This window comes from Pseudochaenichthys georgianus, chromosome 24 (assembly GCF_902827115.2).
Source record: "Pseudochaenichthys georgianus chromosome 24, fPseGeo1.2, whole genome shotgun sequence".
Classification (NCBI taxonomy): domain Eukaryota; kingdom Metazoa; phylum Chordata; class Actinopteri; order Perciformes; family Channichthyidae; genus Pseudochaenichthys; species Pseudochaenichthys georgianus.
Genome location: NC_047526.1, coordinates 4,288,251 through 4,310,391, shown reverse-complemented (window position 1 = coordinate 4,310,391; position 22,141 = coordinate 4,288,251). Strand labels below are relative to the sequence as shown.

At 44.3% G+C, this 22,141-nt stretch overlaps 1 protein-coding gene across 3 annotated transcripts in view; it reads right to left on the bottom strand.

Moving 5' to 3' along the window:
• Positions 1-7,793: 7,793 nt before the first annotated feature.
• map3k7 (mitogen-activated protein kinase kinase kinase 7) overlaps positions 7,794-22,141 on the bottom strand; it is a 29,844-nt gene continuing 15,496 nt past the window's right edge. For 2 of the 3 annotated variants that reach the window (XM_071201853.1, XM_071201852.1), the window contains exons 13-18: positions 21,565-21,645; positions 18,505-18,572; positions 12,922-13,021; positions 10,894-10,955; positions 10,231-10,346; positions 7,794-9,251 (exon numbers count right to left, since the gene is read on the bottom strand). In XM_071201853.1, coding sequence (XP_071057954.1) covers positions 9,071-9,251; positions 10,231-10,346; positions 10,894-10,955; positions 12,922-13,021; positions 18,505-18,572; positions 21,565-21,645 — 608 coding nt within the window. In that variant the 3' untranslated portion in view covers positions 7,794-9,070. The remainder of the gene's footprint in view (positions 9,252-10,230; positions 10,347-10,893; positions 10,956-12,921; positions 13,022-18,504; positions 18,573-21,564; positions 21,646-22,141) is intronic. The other variant, XM_071201854.1, reaches the window with a different exon arrangement.

Below are 22,141 nucleotides of genomic sequence, written 5' to 3'. Positions count from 1 at the left end.
AAGTAGTGCTCGGAGTAAGAATAAGGTATGTTATAGCGCATTTCCATTGCAGCGGCTAGCCCCGTTTTAACGTCCTTTAGCGTCCAGGCCAGGACAGTTTTTGGTGGCCTTTCCATATAGCGTAGTACCGGCTAGTGTGTATTTCCCCCCAGTTTTTCCGGCCCCATAAAATCGTGATTCTATGGCCAGGGACAATGAAGCTGAGTATGCTAAACTAGAGAGGGAATCGCTAGCAAGGGTGGTACTACATGCATACATATAGTATCTTATATCATCTTCCCATTATACACACATGCATTTCCAAACATCTGGACTACCTATGTTGCAAATGTATTATCTTTTCAATTTACACACGGCATCTATTGCACGTCTGTCCGTCCTGGGAGAGGGATCCCTCCTCTGTTGCTCTCCCTGAGGTTTCTCCCATGTTCCCTTTAAACTGGGGGTTTTCTTCAGAAGTTTTTCCTTGTACGATGTGAGGGACTAAGGACAGAGGGTGTCGTATTGTGATACTGATATGTATGGCTGAATTCCCCCATCCAATCTCTTCACATTGGTCAAAACTTCTTCCTCTGCTGACGAGTCCGAACTGAAATACTCCACCATGTTTCCGTGTGTTGACAAAGTGAACGCATGGATGACGTCACGACCATCACGTGACTACTGAAAATGGCAACAATGGCGGCGGCCAGACGGAATATACAGGTCTTGATAAAAAATAGCTATAAAATCATTATTTACCGGGGAATATCGCTGATTTCTTCAGGGTATGGTTTAAACATAATGTTTCACTAAATACTGAAGTTTTGATGAATTATCTAATGAGTGGACCATTCCTTTAAGGTCTCCCACAACAGTGACGCGGACACATCAGGAGTTTTGTTTATACTAAGACAGAGATCTATTTGTCCGGAAACAAATTCCACAAAGTCTTCATTTGAAAGCAAACGATTATTGAAACGCCATGGAGCACGGTTTTTATCACACCCTGTGAAATGTATCCTCATAGTGACTGGGGCATGGTCAGATATGACTATCGCATTATGGGAAATTGATTTAACAGAAGGAAGAATTCTATTGTCTACGAGAAAATAATCTATACGAGTAAAAGTGTGGTGGATATTTGAGAAATTAATATTCCTTTCCAGAGGGATTAAAAAAACGCCAGGGGTCAGAAATGGTAAATAGTTTTTTAAAGGATTGAATTGCCTTGGCAGACCTAGACGGCTTACAATTTCGGGTCGATGATCGGTCCAGTTGAGGATCCAGCCAGCAGTTGAAATCCCCTCCCAAAATAAGGAAATGTGAGGATATATCTGGTAGAATGGGAAATAAATGTGTAAAAAACCCATCGTCATCCCAGTTTGGTCCATATACATTGACAAGAAGCACTGGAGTAGAATTAATTTTACCACTAACAATTAAGTACCTCCCGTTTTGGTCTGCAGTCACATTTGAACACACAAAAGGAATTGACTTGTGCAATAAAATAGTTACTCCCCTAGATTTCGCCCGTGAAAGAAGAGTGGTAGGTATGGCCAATCCAACTGGCCTTTAATCTGCTCTGATCAGAGACCCTAAAATGAGTTTCTTGTAGAAAAATTGTCTGTGCACCCAGGTGCTTGAGATGGTGCAACACTTTGCTGCGCTTAACAGGATTGTTAAGGCCCCTACAGTTCCAGGTACAACATTGAAGCCCCTCTCCATCTTGTTGTATTAATTCAGGTGAAACCATAGAAGCATCTTAAGAGGCAAATAGTGAAACATAATATAACATATTTAGCAGAATGAGGTATAACGAATAACAGCATTTCATCATGTACAATGTTGATAGACCAAGCCGACACGAAAAACACAAAAAAGAAACAACCAAAAAACAACAACACACAATATAGAACAACCCGTTGTGGTAAAAGAACCACGTTACTCCCTCCCACCTTGGCAGAAGTGCCTCCCCATGCGAGACACGGCGATCAAACCTTATAGGAATTGCTAAACGCTCCATCTTAGCTACCATCCTAGGCTACTACTAACACAGCCAAGCTACCCAAAGAGAAAGGTGACTGGGTAAAAGAAGAGTAAACACGCACAAAATAAACAGAACATTAGTACGTTCGTCACGTTTAGACATGTTGTCAGTGACTAATTATCATGGAAAGCTACAATGACTTACTGGGAGATGCAGTCCAAGTTGTCATGAACAAAAAAAGAAGAAGTGTGACAAGGAGCCGGCTCTGCTCCGTCACACAGCATTTGGAGTGACTGCTTTCTTGAGTTTTGTATTGACAAAGTCATTTGCAGCTGTAGGGTCTTCAAACCGATGTGTGTCTCCGCTCGGCAGCGTGATTCGGAGCACCGCTGGGTAGAGAAGTCCAAACTTAATGCCCGGACATGAGTGCAGCTGGCGCTTGACAGTTCCAAAAGCAGCTCGCGTTTTAGCGACGGTGGAGGTGTAGTCAGCAAAGATAGAAATCCTCTTACCCTGACAGAGGAGGGGAGACAGTTCCCCGGCCCGACGTAGGATCTCATTGCGAATGTGAAAGTAATGAACTCTTACGACGAATGGTCGGGGTGCATCTCCCTCTCTGGGCCTGTCCCGCAGTGTACGATGAGCTCGATCTAGCAGGGGCTTTTCATCCAGGCGAAGTATTTCCTGAAGTAGTTTGGCGATAAACTCAGTAGGACGAGGTCCCTCCGATATGCCCACCAGCCGAATATTATTCATTCTGGATCTCCCCTCCAGGTCCTCGCACCGATCATCAGCATGTTTAGCCTGAGCCGTTAGCCTGCTAACTGTAGCTTCCAGCTCCGTTATCCGGCCGCTATGGTCAGTAGCAGCTCGTTCAAGCTCAAGCACAGTTTGCCCGTGTTGCTCGACTTTAGCTTGTAATGGTCCTATTGACTCTTTTAGTTCTTTTCGGACAGAGGTAATCTCGGAGCGTGCGCTGGAAGACAAAGAGTCAACTTTGCCAAAAATGTCGGCTTTCAGGGAGTCCATCATACTTTGTAAAAGTTCGGCATCGAGTGCGTTAGCTTCAGCCACCCCTCGAGTAGCGTTAGCCGGGTCAGGCAAAGGCGAGGTTTTGCTGCGGCCTCCTCTGTGCTTCGGATTTTTGGCGAGAAGAAGACATTTCGGTTGTTTTGGTTAACAAAAGTCACGTACGACGAATCCTTAGTTTATGTTCTATTTCATTTCAACAATAAAATACCAAAATTGTGCAGGATTTATGAAATGAAGTCACATTCTCAGGAGCAGCGGAGAAACACGTCTTACATCCTCAGTGCCCGTGGCTCCTCCCCAATAGTGTGCTATTTGTATTGTTCATTTCTATCTATACTGATGTTACAAAGTCCATTTCCCCTCTTTGGGAGGACTAAAGGAATTCTGATTTGACGCGCATGATGCAGACATAACCGCACTGTCCAAATGTAAACGTTGACTTTAATTAAATGTAACACATTTCACACAACTGTATTAGGTTTAATAATATCAAGTTTAAATAAAGAAATATACGAGATTCAACTTAATATTATTGCTTTCAACTAACATAATAGATTAGTTGAAAATACTTTTGATTAAAGTCAATGTTTCACAGTGTGCTGCTGGTGTAGTGGTGTCATGCAAGGTATCCAGTTCTAGAGACCCTGGTTCCATTCCCGGGCAGTGCAGGGTTTTGGGGGCAACAGTACCTGAGACTTGGGAACCAGTTCGAGTCCTGATTGGAACATGAGCGGAGCGTGGACTAGCTGGAGAGTGTCAGATTGTCCAGGCCGAAGTGTGGGATGTGTATGTGTGTCTGTATCTCAGTCGGACGTGCCTGCAGGAGGTGTGAGGAAGTTGCTGACGCAGCAACAGTGGGCATTTTTTTTTCATTTATAGCGGCTCTCATCACTTCCCACTCATTCAATCCTGAACCTGAGGGCAGAAGATCATCTCACCGTGACTCAGAGAGAAGTCTCACCTCCGAGCCACGGCTCTGCAGCATCAGATCCACATAAACAAATATACAATAATACTGTTGTGATAATCAAGCTGTCTTTATTAAACTCTTAGACTCTTAATTAGATTCTTTTTTTAATGTATTCTTCCTCTAGATGTTTTTTTGCAGTTCAACTAGTTCAGAAAATAAAGGTTTATTTATTGTCCAGCTACCATGACATGCGTTTCCTTTCATGTTCTTTTAAATGGAAGTAAGTCCATTGTCCAAGTTTGGAAAGCCATACATGTCGTACTTTGCATGGGGCACCAACAAACGAATGGATTTCCATGAAGTAATATGTTTTTTCAATTTCTATATTTTGGACATTTTTCAAATATATAATTAGTATGTTGTCCCGATCAGTCTTGATATTCTTTAACTTTTTCATTGTAATTCTGCAGCATGTATAGAACTGTACCTTGTTTTATTACCCAGTTACCTTTAACCTGCATATGTGTATGCATCCATGTGTTTGCACATGGATGCATACAGGTCTTTTAGCAATTGACTTACACTAGTGACACTTCGACTCAGACCTAAAACCTCCAATAAGAGAGGGGAGGGAAGCTTTAAAGATTCAAAGGGCTTGTTTTGGTCATATGCTTAATAGCTACAGCGTATTTGTTGCCGATGAACGAACAGTGCACCATACAATAACACGTACAAAACAAGAGACATCAAATACTGAAAATGGTTCAAGTGAGATGAACAAATGAAAAATAGATGCACTTATAAAAATAGAATACGATGAAACTAAATATACAATTAAACACTGAAGAGTGGAATAAATACAGTTTACTGTAATAATATATAAGTATTGGGATATGAGGACTATAATGAACAGTATGATGGCCCTTCCTACATCCAGGACATGGTTAAACCGTACACCCCAGCACGTGCACTCCGCTCTGCATCAACCAAACGGCTCGCTGCACCCTCGCTGCGAAGGGGACCCAAGTTCCCATCAGCAGAAACACGTGGGTTTTCTATCCTGGCTCCAAAATGGTGGAATGAGCTCCCCACTGACATCAGGACAGCAGATAGCTTACACACCTTCCAGACTGAAAACTCATCTCTTTCGACTCCACTTCGAGCGATAGAACTATTAACAAAGCACTTATATACTAATAAAGGGCTGGCTTATCTAAAGCCAGTTGAGTAGCACTTGAAATGTTTTTGCTCTATGAAGCCTGATGTACTTTTCTTCAAGGTTGTATCTTCTTGGTCGAACGCACTTATTGTCGCTTTGGTTAAAAGCGTCAGCTAAATGTAATGTAATGATGAACACACAGAAAGTGAGTGGTGACGCTTCAGAGCTCAGCAGTTCAACAGTCTAATAGCTTAGTCTCACAGCTGTATCTCTCCTCACGTCAGTGCTCTGATCCAGCTGCTTGAGACACTTGTCGGACAGCACACATCATTTAAGGTTTGAAACGTCATTTTAAAGACTGTTTATAACGGTTTTAAATCTGTCCCTCAGTGTGTGTTTGGTGCCCCCTGCCCTCAGTGTGTGTTTGGTGCCCCCTGCCCTCAGTGTGTGGAGTGGAGATGTAATCACTGAGTCATACCTGCCCCCCCCAGGATGAACACCTTTCTCCCCTATCAAATCACAGGAGGTTAATCTTCTCTTCACAAGTCCATTCAAATGAATCGTTTACTTTAGAAAAGCGTTTGCTACTAGTTTTTGCATCAGAGAAGCAGCAGCTGCTCACTCCCCCCCCCCCAGCCTCATTAGTGCCCCTCTATACCCGTGGTGAAATCATGAATGAGGGAGTTCCAAATAACAAATTAATTATTGATCCCAATTAGCATACTTACACTGTTACTGTATCTAACATGCAGTGTGTAATTACATAATGCATGAAGTGTAGTAAACAGAGAATTGGAAGTGGGGGGGGGGGGGGCGGACTCGTCGAACACCAACAGGGACTGCTGCAGATTAATGGGATCCTAACTGGCACACGACACAGTTTATAGACCAACATGCAAGATTTTATGACCCAAATTCTGTCCATTATTAAAAACGGCAACATCTCTCTCTGCCACTGCTAGCCTATTTATGTCACCCAGTTTCCATGGCTACCATGCTATGGATAAAATCTAAAGCCCTCACAGGTTTCCAAGTGCAACAACTTTCCCTCGCTATGGGAAGGGGGATGACATTACAGCCCAACAATCACTAATGCACTTGAATGAAAATATTAGAAAGGGAGTTAAACAGATCTACATAAACCCAGAGAAAACGGTTAAAGATTACACTGAACAAACTGAAACGTTGTATAAGGTTATCTGAAAGCAATAATATCAAGTTCAAATAAAAAATATTGGGTTCAATATTAGGTTTCAACTAACCTAATCCAGTTATGTTAAGTCTATTGACATAATACATTTGATTACAGTCAACGGTTCAGTTTCTTTCAGTGTTATCTTTAACAGTTTTTGATTCGCTGGGTGATTTTTAGTCATACAATTATAGATTTGACCTAGACTACTAGAACCAAATCCAGCTACACAGGTGTTACAAGACGACATTGTTGTTTCATCAGTGCTTGTGGAAATGAAAGCTGACACAGTGAAATGGACATGTTCCTTCCTTCCTCACACACACACCCTTCCCTCGCAGCCCACACACTGCAGGTCCTCCTGAGAACAAAAGGGCTCAGGACAAAGCTGGCAACAATCCGCGGTCTTCCTTATTTCCACAGTTCAGGGAGGGCAGGCCGCACCACACACACTACCTGCTGCTGCAGAGGGAACATGACATCATTCCTCCACCATCAAGTGACTCATTGTTCCCCATTTAGCTATCGACTTCAAACACACAGGAAGCAACGGAAGCCTTTGTCAGCAGAAAAGCTAAGATCATTTTAAACCTGAGATGTAAACCAGAAGGAGCCGGAGCTCTTTTTACAGCCAACAGTCAAACAGCTCGTCCTCCTGGAGGCCAGACGGCTGATGTAACGGATCCGTTTCTGCATTAGACACATCCGCAGTGTTCACACGTCAGTAAAGTAGGTCGTGCTGGTCGGCAGGACATCATAAGGATTCACTTTGATCCCAGCCATTGATATACTGAGGATGTCTGCTTCTTTGTCTGAGAGAAACGGCTCCTCTGCTGGAGGCTCAGCGCCCCCTGCTGGCTGAGGGGGGCACTGCTGTCTGGGGGAGCAGCACACGGTAGAGTTTGCAAACATACATCAAATACATTACTAAGATGAATAAAAGAACACTCATTTGATGCCTTGATTGAACAAGAAATTACGGGGTTTTTTTAGGGAAACGTAATATTTTATTAAAACCTATTTCTGCAGTGAATCAGCATTTTAACCCATCTGTGGCTTTAATTAAGGAGTGCTTTCTCAACACAAGGAGCATTTATCCATCACCGACTCACCTCGTGTCCACTTGTTTTCCGTCAGGCTTCACGTGAATATCACATGTGCTCCTTTGCAATTGGACAATTGGTTAAAAAGAGAGTACATTTCACCGTGTGCTCGGCTCCAAATCATCCTTCTCCATAACACATTTACTTTTTAGGAATTCTGCACAAACGGTACCAGCAGAGAAGTAGTGCAAGACTTTTCTGCATGTTTGGATTCTTAGTTCATCATCGACACATGCAGGGAAATAAGACATCTTCACAAGTTCACATGCGGCGGGTAATCGATATATAATGATCATTTAGTGAGGACCTTCTTCTATCATCGTCACACGCAGTTCCTACTCGCCTCTCCATGAAGGACCTGGCCGTACACACAATGGAGACGCTGTTAAGTGAAGCAGAACGGTCAAACAGACACGAGGAAAAGTGAGTCTTTTCAGCATTCAGTTTATTTCATAATGCCTTCATCACTGCCATACTGTGGTGTGTGCTAAAGCCATGATCAGGATTACTCCTGCACACAAACACATTTCAAAGTAAGACTCGTCAAGTCTTGCTATTTTAAAATGAGTTTAAATGAGAAATAAAAAGTGTACATGACCAGACAAAGCTAGATTGATTGTGCAAAAGTATTCGTGGGATATGAGACCAAGAAAAGAAAAGGCATTCTTTAGAGTAAATCATAGACGCTTCTCACCCCCTCCGAGAAGCCCGTTAAAACATATCCTCTTCTTTTACCCCCACGACATGTCAAATAAAACAAGCACTTAAAATGCAGGCAACTTCTAAGGCACCATGTGAACTAAAAACAAACGAGACAGTACGGAGGTATACGCTGCTCTATTTGTCCGCAAGGGCATCCCCCGCCAGATACAATATTCCCTAGCGCAAAAATGCCACAAGAGCTATCATACATCTATCATACAAAGTGAACTACTGGATAGAAAAGACGAAAACATCGACACGCTAACAGAAGTGGAGAGGGGGTCCGCCGTCGCTCTGGGAGCCGGGAGTAGTTTGAACAGCACGAGGAGCTGGGCTACACAAACCCCAGCTTTGCTTCATCAGAGACAGGAAGTACACGCCTCTGGCCTCAAGGCCTGCGGGGCCCACGCCAGGTGGCTCATGCTCACGATTAGAACACAGCTGGAGACACATGTGTTGACTTAAGGGGTGGGGGGTTTGCATACGAGGGAATCCATGCGCCCAAACCTCCTCAGGGACCCTGCACATTGTTCACTGAGCAGCCTGCGTCTTGGTTTTCACATCGTGGACGACGGCGCGGCTGTCCGGAGCAAACATGTGGACGCGCTCATCAGAGGGGGGGGGGGGGGGGGGGGGGGGGGGCAGTGATTGTTTGGTCTGCGCTCACCGAACACACTGTGAGGATGTGCAAATGTTCAGAGGACGTCACTTCCTGCCCCACCGGAGCGAGGGTCTTCAACATGCAGGACACAGTGCAGGTCTCCGACAGCACAGTGTGTGTGTGTGTGTGTGTGTGTGTGTGTGTGTGTGTGTGTGTGTGTGTGTGTGTGTGTGTGTGTGTGTGTGTGTGTGTGTGTGTGTGTGTGTGTGTGTGTGTGTGTGTGTGTGTGTGAGTGAGTGAGTGAGTGAGAGATGCATGAGGGTGGGTAGTGTTCTGTTGCTGGGGTGAGGAGGAGGGGGGGGGCAGGGGAGGGGGGGTAGGAGTCCGTTTGTCTCCGCCTCATCAGGACGTGCCCTGTCTCTTCTGCTGCTGCACCCGGATCAGATCCAGCTGTTTCTTGCACTTCTGGTAGTAGGTGGACAGGCTCTTGTTCTCCTCCAGCAGCTTCTTGTGCTCCTGCACCAGACGGGACGTGTTCTGCTGGTCCTTCTCGTCCTGGTCCAGTTCGACGATGAGCTCCTTCCTGCGCAGGGACACATGTAGAAACGTTACCTCTCCTGCGTACACCTGACTTACAGATCACCACATCAGGACATCAATTGTTTATCTTCTCAATTTGAAACAAGACCCACATTCCGGCACTAGACGGACTTTCTTCCACTTTCATATTTCCTATTTTATTTGACCGCACTCAGTTTCTTACATATTGTCTTTATTTGTTACAAAAGTCTTTCAAATAGTTTTTGTAATAGCGTACGTCTCTCCTCTTTGCATCGATAGGGTTTCTTCTTGCTGTGTGTGCGCCATCTACACCGAGCTCACTCATCGCTTGTGTAACCCTACTTGTAATCAAAACTATTCTGAATCTTCAATTGCTGCGTGGCATTTATCGACTTCTACGTTTTAAAAGATACAAAATAAAACATTGCGGATGTGATTCCACCCTCTTTAACCCTCCAGTCATTAAAGGGTTTCTTTACGGCTAGAATATATATGTTTGAAGGCATCAGTCCAACTGTTACAGGTCAATAACTAACGACACAACCACTCGATAGTACGTGCACACAAAACAGTCAGCAGCAGCCTAATATTATTTACCAATGTACAACTTCACCTTTCCCAAGTCAAAACACGAGTATTGTAGTATTTGGAAATATGAATTTAAACTTATTTTCCTTGGTCAAAATAAGGAAAAAGATGCAGTGGTTTTACACCACAGACAATGCAGCTTTTTGGCAAATAACTCTCAAATAAATTACATTTATTTAGAATAAATGTCAGTGGTTTAAAGAATAAAACCAAAAAGTTAATTTTATTTAAAAACATACAGCTATTCAATGTAAAACTAGAGAAACAAATATTTTTTAGATTTTCTGGAGCCCGTGATAGTTTTCCTCGTTCTGTACACTTCTCTGGGGGGGGGCCGGTTATTGTGCTTAGAGGTCAACTGGAGGGGCTCAACACTGAACACTGCGTGGATCAGAAGGAGCGGCTGGACCTACTTCCTCTGGATGAGCAGGGCGATCTCAGTCTGCACCTTCAGGTATTCCTGCGCCATCTTGCAGTGCTGCTCAAACACGGCCATGGACTCTTGGGAGTTGGGACAGGGAGCGAGAGGCTACACACACACACACACACACACACACACACACACACACACACACACACACACACACACACACACACACACACACACACACACACACACACACACACACACACACACACACACACACACACACACACACACACACACACACACACACACACACACACACACACACACACACACACACACACACACACACACACACACACACACACACACACACACACACACACACACACACACACACACACACACACACACACACACACACACACACACACACACACACACACACACACACACACACACACACACACACACACACACACACACTATATCAGCTGTGTATAGTCTGGGCAGATAAGAACACAGCAGAGAGCTCAGAGATGTCCGGGGTAATCCCTTCATAATGAAGTCATTTACAATGTCCTTCAATGCTTCCTGGGAGTGAGGCGGGAACGCCACAGTGAGAGCTGATGCAATGCTGACAATATTTCAGTTATTAAAAATCAAATGAGTTTCAGGTGGTGCCGTGTGCTGGAGGGGGGGGGTGTACCTGCAGCTGGTGATCCAGAGTCAGATAGGCCATGGGAATGGAGTTGTCTGAGCCGTTTGTGTCTGAGGACAGAGAATCAGAGGGGGGAGGGGGGGGTTATCTTCAAGAGTGCTGGCAGTCCACACACTTCTCCTCAGGAATAATCTCCCGGGTGACCAACAGGAGTGGCCCCTTTTTCATAAAAAACTGTTAACAAAATACCATCATGGCCCCCTGGTAGACCCGCACGGATAAAGGTATTCTGATTCAAAAAGTAAATAATCACCTATTCCTGCCTCTTGCACCGATATGGCCTTTCGGACTTGGTTTGACAAAGGGTTAACCACATTTAGGGACCTCTACAACCAGGGGACTTTTATGTCCTTCCCGGAGCTCTCGAAGAAATTCGACCTGCCTAGAACCCACCTATTTCGTTTTTTTCAGACGAGGCATTTTGTCCAGAATCAGAACCCCAAATTCCCGAGTCGTCCCCCAGAAACCCTGGTGGACTTGTTAGTGGCGCTTGATCCCGAACAAAAGCGGCTAATTTCTAGCATTTACAGCCTTATCAGTTCTGCTATTGACGGCCCAGCGACCGGCCCCAGGGATTCTTGGGAGCAGGAGCTTGGAATCACACTGCCCGATGATTATTGGCAACAAGTTTTACGGTTGGTTCACTCCTCTTCAATCTGTGCAAGGCACGGCCTCATACAGTGTAAAGTGGTGCACAAAGTTCACTACACTAACTTGAGGCTTTCTCGGATTTACCCCAATGTAACTGACTCTTGTAATAGGTGCAAACAATCCCCAGCCAATCATTCCCATATGTTCTGTCTCTGCCCTAGGCTCACCACATTCTGGTCCGATGTCTTCAAAACTCTTAGCACAGCATATAATACTACTATCCTCTCTTGGTCTTGTTTGGTGCCCCCCTGCAGCCTGTTACCTCTAAAGTTATACAGACTGTTCTAGCCTTTGCCACCCTGTTAGCCAGGCGACTTATACTCCTCAATTGGAAACACGCTCAACCTCCATCTCATAGCAGGTGGGTGAAAGAAATGTTACTGTCCATTAAACTCGAAAAGCTTAGGTTTTCCCTCAACTGTTCCTTAAGTTCTTTTGAAAAAACGTGGAGACCTTTCTTAAATCATATTGAATCTCTGACATCCCTGCCTGACTGTGACGACTGAGCCACCCCCCCCCCTTTTTTTATTTTTTTTTTAAATTTCCATACTTATGTATTTGTTATATGTATTTTGTACTGTTTTCATTTTGTGTACTGAGAAGTGTTCTCCTTTGGGTGGGATTGTGGGAGGGATAAAACGACAGGGGAAAATGGATGAATGGAAGTTATCTGTGACACTGCTCTGTTGTTTTGTTGGTGTAATTGCTTCCAATAAAAACATTTAAAAAAAAGAAGCTTCCTGGGGGGGGGGTCTTTCACACCCAATCCGTTAGTGGAAAAGAACAGGTGCGTGTGTACTACTCCACGCACAGGTTCCAGCTGTTTCCGTGATAAAGTGACGCCTATGTCTTTTAGTGGAGCATATCTTTTGTTCCATACAGAAGTTGGGGCGCGCTTGTTTTGTTACTTACATAACTATAAGATACTCTATTGTTGGATCAAGTCACCTTTCTTTCATCATATAGCTCCGTTTGGAACTTCAACATGGACACATGTTTAGGACAAGGGAACAGACATCCATCCTTACATTACAATCACTAAACATTTGATCTGGGATTTAACTGCATTTCATTTAAGTATTGCTTTTATAATCTATGCAGGCTTTTAACTATTTGTTTCAAATAATTGTTTCACAATGAGAACCAAGCAGTGGCCTGAACGGGCCACAGTACGAGCATTAGACATCGAGTCACGCATCTTCATCCTTTTATGTGTACAATGATTACAAAGTAGGATGTGAGTGTTGTCTTGTTCGAAAGCGGAAAACACTTACTCTAAACACATTTAAGTTAAGTGTAAGTAAATGTTGGGAAAAACATTGTTGGGTGAAATTGTGATATTTGATCATTGACTCTACTAATCACCTGTGGGGTCATCGGGGCAGAAGTACCCTCTGCTGCTGGTCTTATCGGGGGGCATCATCCTCACACTGGGACTGGAGGAGCGGCTGCTGTTCCTGCTCCCCTGCAGGAGAACACACACACACACATTCAAACAGGAAGCAAAGGACATCTCCAGAGATGCATGGTTGGCAGCAGCTTGGAAGCAGGAGTGGGAGTCAACCGGGCCCTCCCGAATCCACCGTTACATCTGGGACCCAGGAGATGGCACCATTGGAGGACCGCTCTGAACCGTCTGCGAACTGGGGTCGGTCGCTTTAAAACCTCGATGAAGACGTGGGGCTTGGCGGACAGTGCGGCATGCGAGTGCGGTGACCCTGAGCAGACCGCTGTCCATATAATCACCATCTGCCCCTTATACAGACCACCCTCGGAAGCCAGCCTCTTCCACCTAGGACCAGAGATGCGGGCATGGCTACACGACACCGAGTTGGACATCTAACGTTATACGAAAGAAGAAGAAGGAAGCAAAGCAGTCTTCGAGTCACGCACACCTGGAGGCTAAACAGAGCTTCCAGAAGAAAAGGAACCGTGTCTGTGCCGTGAGCTGAGGAGGAGAATGTCTCCGACAGACTCCATGCCATCAACGTGATGCTGTTGGAGAGCGACAGCTCAGTGTCACAGTGGGAAACAGGACTGGCGTTTAAAAGGTGGGACATCTCAATGATGTGTAACAGCTGAAGTTCCTCTTCTGAAGTCAAACACCAGCTGACGGAAGATATCTGCAGCTGACTGCACATTTCTCCACAGAAACCACTGCCAGAGCTTTCCGTTTCATGTCTTTATCTCAAGGATGTCTCGACACTGGATCACAGACTATCTTCTCCTTTTCCATTTGGGCTTCTGCATATTTGTCTGACTACGTTTTTCACCAACTGCAAGATATCTGCTCCCAGACTTTGCTTGAATGAGTTTCACTGCTCAGTCTGAGAGCCCTCGCCCGCTGATACAAGCACCACGTGAAATGGCAGCAACATCAGCCGACCTGCTCAAACGGATCGGCTTCTGGGCTTTTGTTCTGACCGTGTTGTCTGAGAGCCACCGCGGAGTCAGTCTGATTTCTACGGTAACATCAGTGGCACTTTTCTGTTCATCTTGAAGTGACCCGAGTGGCCGCACAGAAAGGGCTCAGGACAAGGGGGCAGGGGGGCAGGCGGGGGCGCGACATGGCACGCGGTCACACGTGAAGAAAGATGCTGGCTCTCAGAAGAAGGCGTGTCAAGCTCAGAGCCTGCAGGTGGCAAACCACATCTGCAACACGCAATGGAGGAATGTACGCCATGTTGGATATTATCCACACACAATAGAACATAAGTCAATTTTTCAAATACAATGCATCCAAAAAAAAGATGTATAATAATGACAAACCAAACTATGAACATTCTAAAGTCTAAAATGCAACAGGATTTTAGACTTTTTGTATTCAGAGAAACTCCAAATTGACTCTGAGCTGAACCGGCCACACAGTGGTGCAGAGCGACTCTCCATATGGAAGAGAGGCAACATGATAACAAAGCCACTCACACCAACACCCCTCCATGATGAGCGGTGCCGTCAGACGGAGCAATGGACCCACGGGCTCAACAGCACGATCCGTCTTCTCTCTGTACAGAGCCGTTATGGGGAACTCTCAATGAGCCTTTGATGCTCAGCGGTGGGAGTTTCCTCCCAAACACACGGAGACTAATGTTTGGGAACGCAGGCGGACTCCTCTGAAGCAGGGGTCCTGTTCGAGGCTGGGTGTTTGAGCAGAGCGCACGGATGTCTTCATCTTCTTGGAGCTGACATATCAAACACATGTCATCCTGTGGAACTCTGTCTCCCATCTCGACAAAGATGGCATCAAATATGGGAGACGATGGCATCAGTCAAGAACCCGCAAGACAGGAGGAGAGTTACGATACAATACCCTCCTTCGACTGGGTGCTCGCAGAGTTCAGCTTTTTGTTGAGAATTACACAAAGAACATTGGTAATAGTTATGATCACATCTATTCCAGTCCAACTGAAATCACCACCAATCCTTTTTAGAATGTAAAATAAGTGTTATTTAAAATGATTGGCCTCATGGCGACCTTTGATTGACAGCTGTACCAGCATGAGAGACAGTAACTCATGTCTGCCGTTAACTGTACAGTCGTCTCCAAGCAATGAGCACGGGCTCAGAACCGTCTCATAACACACACATGCACACAGAAGGATCCACACTTGTGTTTTTCAATGCACACACACGTGTTCCGTTTCATATACATGTAAATACAATCCAAATACAGAAACAACTTTTACATGTGTATTTTTGATCCTCACATATTTGTTTTCCGTTTAAATCCTGCACCTGCAAACACAACCCGCTTTCTGTGCACGGATCGCTGTGCATTCGTGTGTGGGTTTTTTGAGACTCCCCTGACGGTCAGCCGACTCGTACTTGTTTCTATCTATAGCCAATCAGATGGCTCCTCAATTCTAAGCCAATCACATGAGCGCGCCCGAACGAGGGTAGATTTCTTGCGTTCATGACGTAGCGCTTCATGTACGCATTTTGCGCAGTCGGGAGCTGACAGGACCATGGAGCCTGGACCTGGTGTCAGGACACCTCCAGTCCACTCTCAGTACAGCACCACTTTCCAAACCATTGATGAATGCTTGTGTGTTCACAAAAACAGCAGGCACAACCGTTTTAAATGTGTGTTTCCTGTGTGGCGAATACAGCTGCTTTATTTATGTCTGTATGAAGTTGTTGTGAGTGTGGAGGGAGCAGCTACAGGTTAGCTTAGCCTGATCGATCCGTGCACTACGAAGCCAGGGCTAGACAGTGACCTGTCAACGGGGGGGGGGGAGCCCCGCCGGTCATTATCGGCCGATATTCACTCGTAATAGTTTGATCGGTGCTCTCTATAAAGGCCGACCAGGAGAGCTGGATCTGATCGATATGAACATAAACCGAGTGAAGTTTTAGCGAGCTGCATGAGAAAGTGACGGGCTGTCAGGAGAGAGGAAAAGAGAGGATCCGTTACTCCCGTCTTATTATCCATATCCGGTCATAGTCCGGTGATTACCTGCTAACGGAAACTCTGCTACACAATTCTAATTCTTATTATTGGAACATGAGCGGTAAGTTTCAAATGTGTCCGGTAAAATAAATTCTGTCCGCGGAAACCCAGCTCCGGACTGTGCAAAATGCGTGTATGAAGTGTCATGAACGCAAGACATCTACCCTCGTGGGGGCGCGCTCATGTGATTGGTTTAGAATGACGGAGACATCTGATTGGCTATAGATAGAACACATTACAAGTACGAGTCGGCTGAGCGTCAGGGGAGTCTCAAAAAACCCACACACGAATGCAAAGCGATCCGTGCACAGGAAGCGGGTTGTGTTGCAGGTTCAGGGGTTTTAAACGGAAAACTAATATGTGAGGATCAAAAACACATGTACAACTTGTTTCTGTATTTGGATTGTATTTACAAGTATATGAAACGGAACACATTTGTGTGCGTGTGTGCATGATGAGACGGTTCTGAGCTCATAATGGCGGATCACGCTGGTTCTGCACATTGAGCATCTAAAGCGACCGACCCATGCTGATACGCTGTCTGTCTTTGAACTGCTCGATGAGCTGCAGCTAACTAGCCAATAAGAGACCTGCTTTTGCAAAATGACGTGAGCAGCGCACTCTCCCCATGCTGGATGTGTGTAGCCTCACAAAGAGCAGCAAGACATCGTCCAGCTGTCCAAGAGATGGCGACTCTGTTGTTTCTGTATTGCGTTAAGCGAGGGATTAACACGTTGATCAAACAACGCACTAGGGCTGGGCGATTATGGCAAAAATCATTATCACGATTATTTTGGTCAATAATTGATATCACGATTATTAAAAACGATTATCCATTTACTTTGAAAACATCCATTTATGGAAATAAAAAAGTGAACCGTATGTTTTTAAGAGTTTATTAACCTGAACTGTAAGTATAATTCAACTGAAAAAACAATAAAAAAATAATTCCTTTTTTATTTTTTAAATAAAAATAATCGTTTTATTTCGATTACGTTGTTTTTGTAATCGTTGCAAGCCAAAATCGTAATCGCGATTAAAATACGATTAATTGCACAGCCCTACAACGCACCACGAGACCGATGTACTGTAATTCACTCTTGTGGTTATCTTTCCCACGGTGACACTTTTCATTATTTGACTTCATTTGCGATGGAACGAAGGAGGACTCCAGCCCTACTCATACAACTACTGTCAAACATTCAATGTGTTCGCTCATTGTAAAGGAAGCAATTGGATTTATGAAAAGCCTTTTTCCATACCTTTTTTAAAGTATTACAAAAATGATATTTGTTTCACACAAAAGTAAAGACTGCATATTAAGATGGTGGTGCCGTGCAGCCACGCAGACGTCTTGCAATTTAAGGCAATAGTTCCAACCACTGGATGATTGATCTCCAAGGGAACGATAGGGAGACCCAGTCAGACATGTTTCACATACATGACTCGTCTGTTGTGCAAAGCAGAACAACACATAGCAGGGTTCTAAGTGCAGCCAGCATCCTTCAGCGATCACTTCCCACTCACTGACGCACAGGTGCAACATCCAATGATCTACCATGTTTCACTCTCTATACTAATGCTAACTGTCCTATCCTTATGTCTGTAACCAGTGGTGCAAAGTAACTAAGTACATTTACTCAAGTACTGTATTTAAGTACAATTTTTGCATATCATATATATTATTCTGAAATAATATTCTGAAATAAATACCCTTGGACCGATCTGCACAATGACTACTTTTACTTTAGGAACTTTATGTATATTTTGATGCCAATACTTTTGTACTTTTTCTTGAGGAACATTTTTGAATTCAGGACTGTTACTTTTAACAGAGTATTAATACACTGGTACTTTTACTTAAAGGTGGGGTAGGTAAGTTTGAGAAACCGGCTCGAGATCGCTAGAATTTGAAAATACACAACCGGAGAAAATCTGCCACTTCCTTATAGAGCCCCTCCTCCAACACACACGAACCAATGAGGGCACGAGATAAGTTTGTGCCCCGATGGAAGGCTGACAGGCAGGTAGGCCATCCAATCCAAGCCGGCCCGGCTAAACGGATTGGTTGTACTTTTTACAGTATTACAGCTTCTACAGATGACATTTATTTATGGATCTTTTGTCAAAGCACTTCAGATATTCATTGCTATCGGGATGTTAAGAGCATTCCATGGAATATAACAAAAAGTGTATCTCGAGCCGGTTTCTGAAACTTACCTACCCCACCTTTAAGTACAAGATCTGAGTACTTATTCCACCTCTGTCCATAACTGGATGGAAATTGACTTTCAAACAAATTAAAATCTAGCCTGGCTGGGTACGTACGTTAGATCTGTGCACATACATCCCCTTTTCTGTAGAACAATGTTAAAACCCCTCTAGAGAGAAACTCTGCCCTACATAAGTAAGGTATAGTCAAGGACATAAACATCAACACACAGACCGAGTGACCCTCCCTGTCTTAGCACACCCCTCCGCAGCGGGCCTGGTCTTACCTGGCTGGACTCTGAGCAGATGCCGGGCAGATCCTGCACCGAGCGCCGTCTCTGAGGCTCGCATGTGGCTGTGGACAGGATGAACAGAGGACAGAGGGTGAGAGCAGTGGAGATGGCAGATAGTGATGGTGGGAGATTGGTGCCCATGTTTGCTCAACAGATATCCAGGCTCAGCGAGCGTCACAGGGACAGCTGCACTGATGTAACCCTGTAGGTCCTGGTCTGTCAACATGTGCTGTGGCATGGCTACACCATGACCACAGCGCTAAAAGCATCCCGCCACACGGACAGTGAACTGCAAACATACACACATCCCCGTACCACACATGTCAAACTCCAAATCTGGCTTCTTGATTCATTTGGTCTGAAGTTTTGGCCTGACTCGATGTAGCAGCACTTGCATCAAAGAAGTCATGACATCACATAACATGTATCATTATTTCTTTATGTCTGGTCACTAGAAATATAAGTATGTTACTTAATAGCATTATATTTAAGTTGGGTAAATATATATAATATTTGATTGATTGCAAAGTCTTTTTTTTTTGCAATTGTTTGTATTTTATGTGCATGACACAACCATTGACTTTTGAGTTGGGTGTATGTAAACCAATTATCCATCTGTTTACTTTAAGTACTTTAACATCTTTAAATGTGTTCATGCCCAGATGCATGCCGTGATAGTAGGACTACAGTGTATTACTATACATGCAACTAAACATTCAGCATTATTTATTGATCATAAATCCAAGTGCTTTTGAGTTCGATGGTGCTTATATGTCTCAATCTACAGTATAAGATGTTCTACTGAAGCCGAAACACAAACACACATAAGGCATACATAGTTCCTACACTATAGCAATATTCAACATCAAGTCATGTGGGTTGCACTTTTGTTCCTCTTCCCCGACCTCTACACGACCTCGAACACATCAGGTGCATTCCACTAACACTAGGCTTACTACAGACTCCGTCTAAAAGAATCACCACATACCAACACAATCTGTCTCTTGGAATTCATTTTTCATGAAACAATATTGAATTTGTATATTCTCTGATTTAGTTTTTATTCAGATAAATGCATTTTAAATCAAATGAAGTGAAAACGTGTTTCCAGTTGTTGCTCACTGGCAGGGGGGTAACGGTACATGCATCAGTTCCAGATGTTTCTTTAATATGAGACTTTCTTCAGTTTGTGTGTCACTAATATATTGTACCTTAGCCTCGGCCTAATGTACGAGGAACACATTCGAGAGAGAATTCTTCTTGGCAGCTTTGGCAGAAGGACAGGATATGTGTGTGTTGTGAGTGTTGGACTTGTTTGCATCACTCGTGCCACGCCTCTCAGGTGTGTGTGTGGTGTCTCTCAGGTGTGTGTGTGGTGTCACACGGGCAGCGCTGCTTTTCATAATGCTGGCTGGCTTTATATTCATGGATTGAAGTGTGCAAGTAACCTCCCTTTCACAACACTGTCCTGCAAACACTTTATTAATTACGAAAACCCTGGAAGGCTTTATGTTGAAATGGAAACAGGAAGTGCAGATTGAAAATGCAATAATAAAAAGCATTTCACGGCTTTGGCACAGAGACATGTCACGGCAGTATTGTTGCTGTGAGATCTCAAAATACTGTGGAAAGTTCCTCTTCCATGTGTGACAAGCGGTGAGTCTTTGAAACTGTGAAGAGGCAATGTGGCAGAGGTGAAATAAATAACCAATTATCTATCATTTACATTAAAAGATATATATATTTTATCTTCTGCATCGTTTTGTTTATACCTTAGAACTGTGCATTTGACATCCCGTTACACCCCTCCTTTATGACCACCAATGATGGATTTGCTTGGTAAAGACCGGGTGTCCACGTGCGATGATGTTCCCTACCGTTAACAACATGCCTCATTTAACCTCCTTATCAGTGGATACAACCGGCCACAGATAAAGTGTCTCACCCAGCTCCAAAGAAGACACTTTTGTTCAGGACATCCAGAGCTGTCCCCATTCCTCTCATCCGTATCTGCTTGTAATAATAGCTTTGACCCTCATGTGAGAGAAATGAATCAGAATGACTTTGTCAAAGTTAATGGATGTGGAAAGAGCAAGAGGGGAGAAAAGTAGCCAAGCTTTCTCAAAGTCCTTTATGCATGGAAGGCAAGGACAAGCGGACATTCAGAGAACTGGTGCACTGCAAAGCCAGAGAGGGAGGAGAAGACAGAGCCATGAGTTAGAGGGTCAGCTCATCCGTGTCACCTGACCCGATGCTATACACTGGTTGACAGGTGACACAGATGACGGGAAGACATCGTGACTTGAGAACACGTTGTTATTTTCTCACCAGATGTGAATACTAACTCATGTTCTGCCTTCTATAAACAGAGACATCGAGCGTGTGTGTTACTCCAGGGCCAGCTCAACTGTATTCAGGTTTGGGGGGGGTGCCGGTTACATGTAACGAGATTACGTAATCTGTTTCTGATTACAATTACGCTAAGAAATAATAGTGCAGTAGGTGGACACCTGATTTATTAAACAACAAATCAGTCTATGCTTTGGATTAATGTAGTAATTAGTTTGTAAACTATTACTTGGACTACATTTTTATATATTATCTTAAATGTCTTGGTTTTTTCTTTTCTAAAAGTTACATTGTTATTTGCACTTAAAAAATAAGTAAAACACATGTTATTGTTATTTAATTTCTCCTGTTTTATTTGCATTGCATTTGATATTGAGGTCATCCAAAAGTAACAAAGTAATCAGGTTCTATTTTGATACTCAGGTTACTGATAAATGTTTTTGAAGTGTAACTAATTATTGTAACTCAAGGTTCTTTATTTGTCAAACGAACATAGCTACAGTGTAGTTATGTCGATTAGGCAACTGATTACTTTTTAAAGTCACCCTCCCAACCCTGATTAATGTTTGTAGAATATAAAATGTTGTGTTGGCATCGTATGGAGTGACACACAGGAGAGCTCCATGTCAGAGCACAGCAGCCCAAGCCAGCAAAGCAGAGCCAGCTGCACCCGGTCACCATGGAAACCCGGGGGTCCAGTGGTACCTGTGATGACGATCTTGGGGACATCCAGAATGGTGCCGTATGATGCCGTTTTACGATGGCCTCGTTTAAACTGCGGACGTGCTGCGGAACACACACATACACACATACAGCTGCGAACACAACGAGCATGCAGACTGACACAGACTGGGGGGCCACGGCTGCACCGGACATGTGGGCCCCTCTCATGCAGAGCATACATTGTACGTGCAAGGGCAGCATGCTCTCCGTCCCTTCCCGGCGCCGTGGAGTGTTGCTGCTTACACCTCCAGCAGCACCACACTACCCTCTGAGCCCGACCAGCAGCAGGCAGAGGGCCCTGCTGCTGGTGGGCTCAGAGCTGCACACGGCAGTCTCAGGACTGCAGGTGCTGATGGTGGACATACAGTAACCTTATTCATGTGTAGCCTAGCTGTCAGCTCATAGTCTTATTGTGATATGTTGAGTACACCAACGTGTTGTGACAGAAACATATAGTGGGGGTCCCCAGCACACAGACACTGCAGGATGCCAACTTTCATATGCTGGGCAATTTGCACAATTAGCATAAGTTGTGTTCATTAGCATATGCAGACAATAG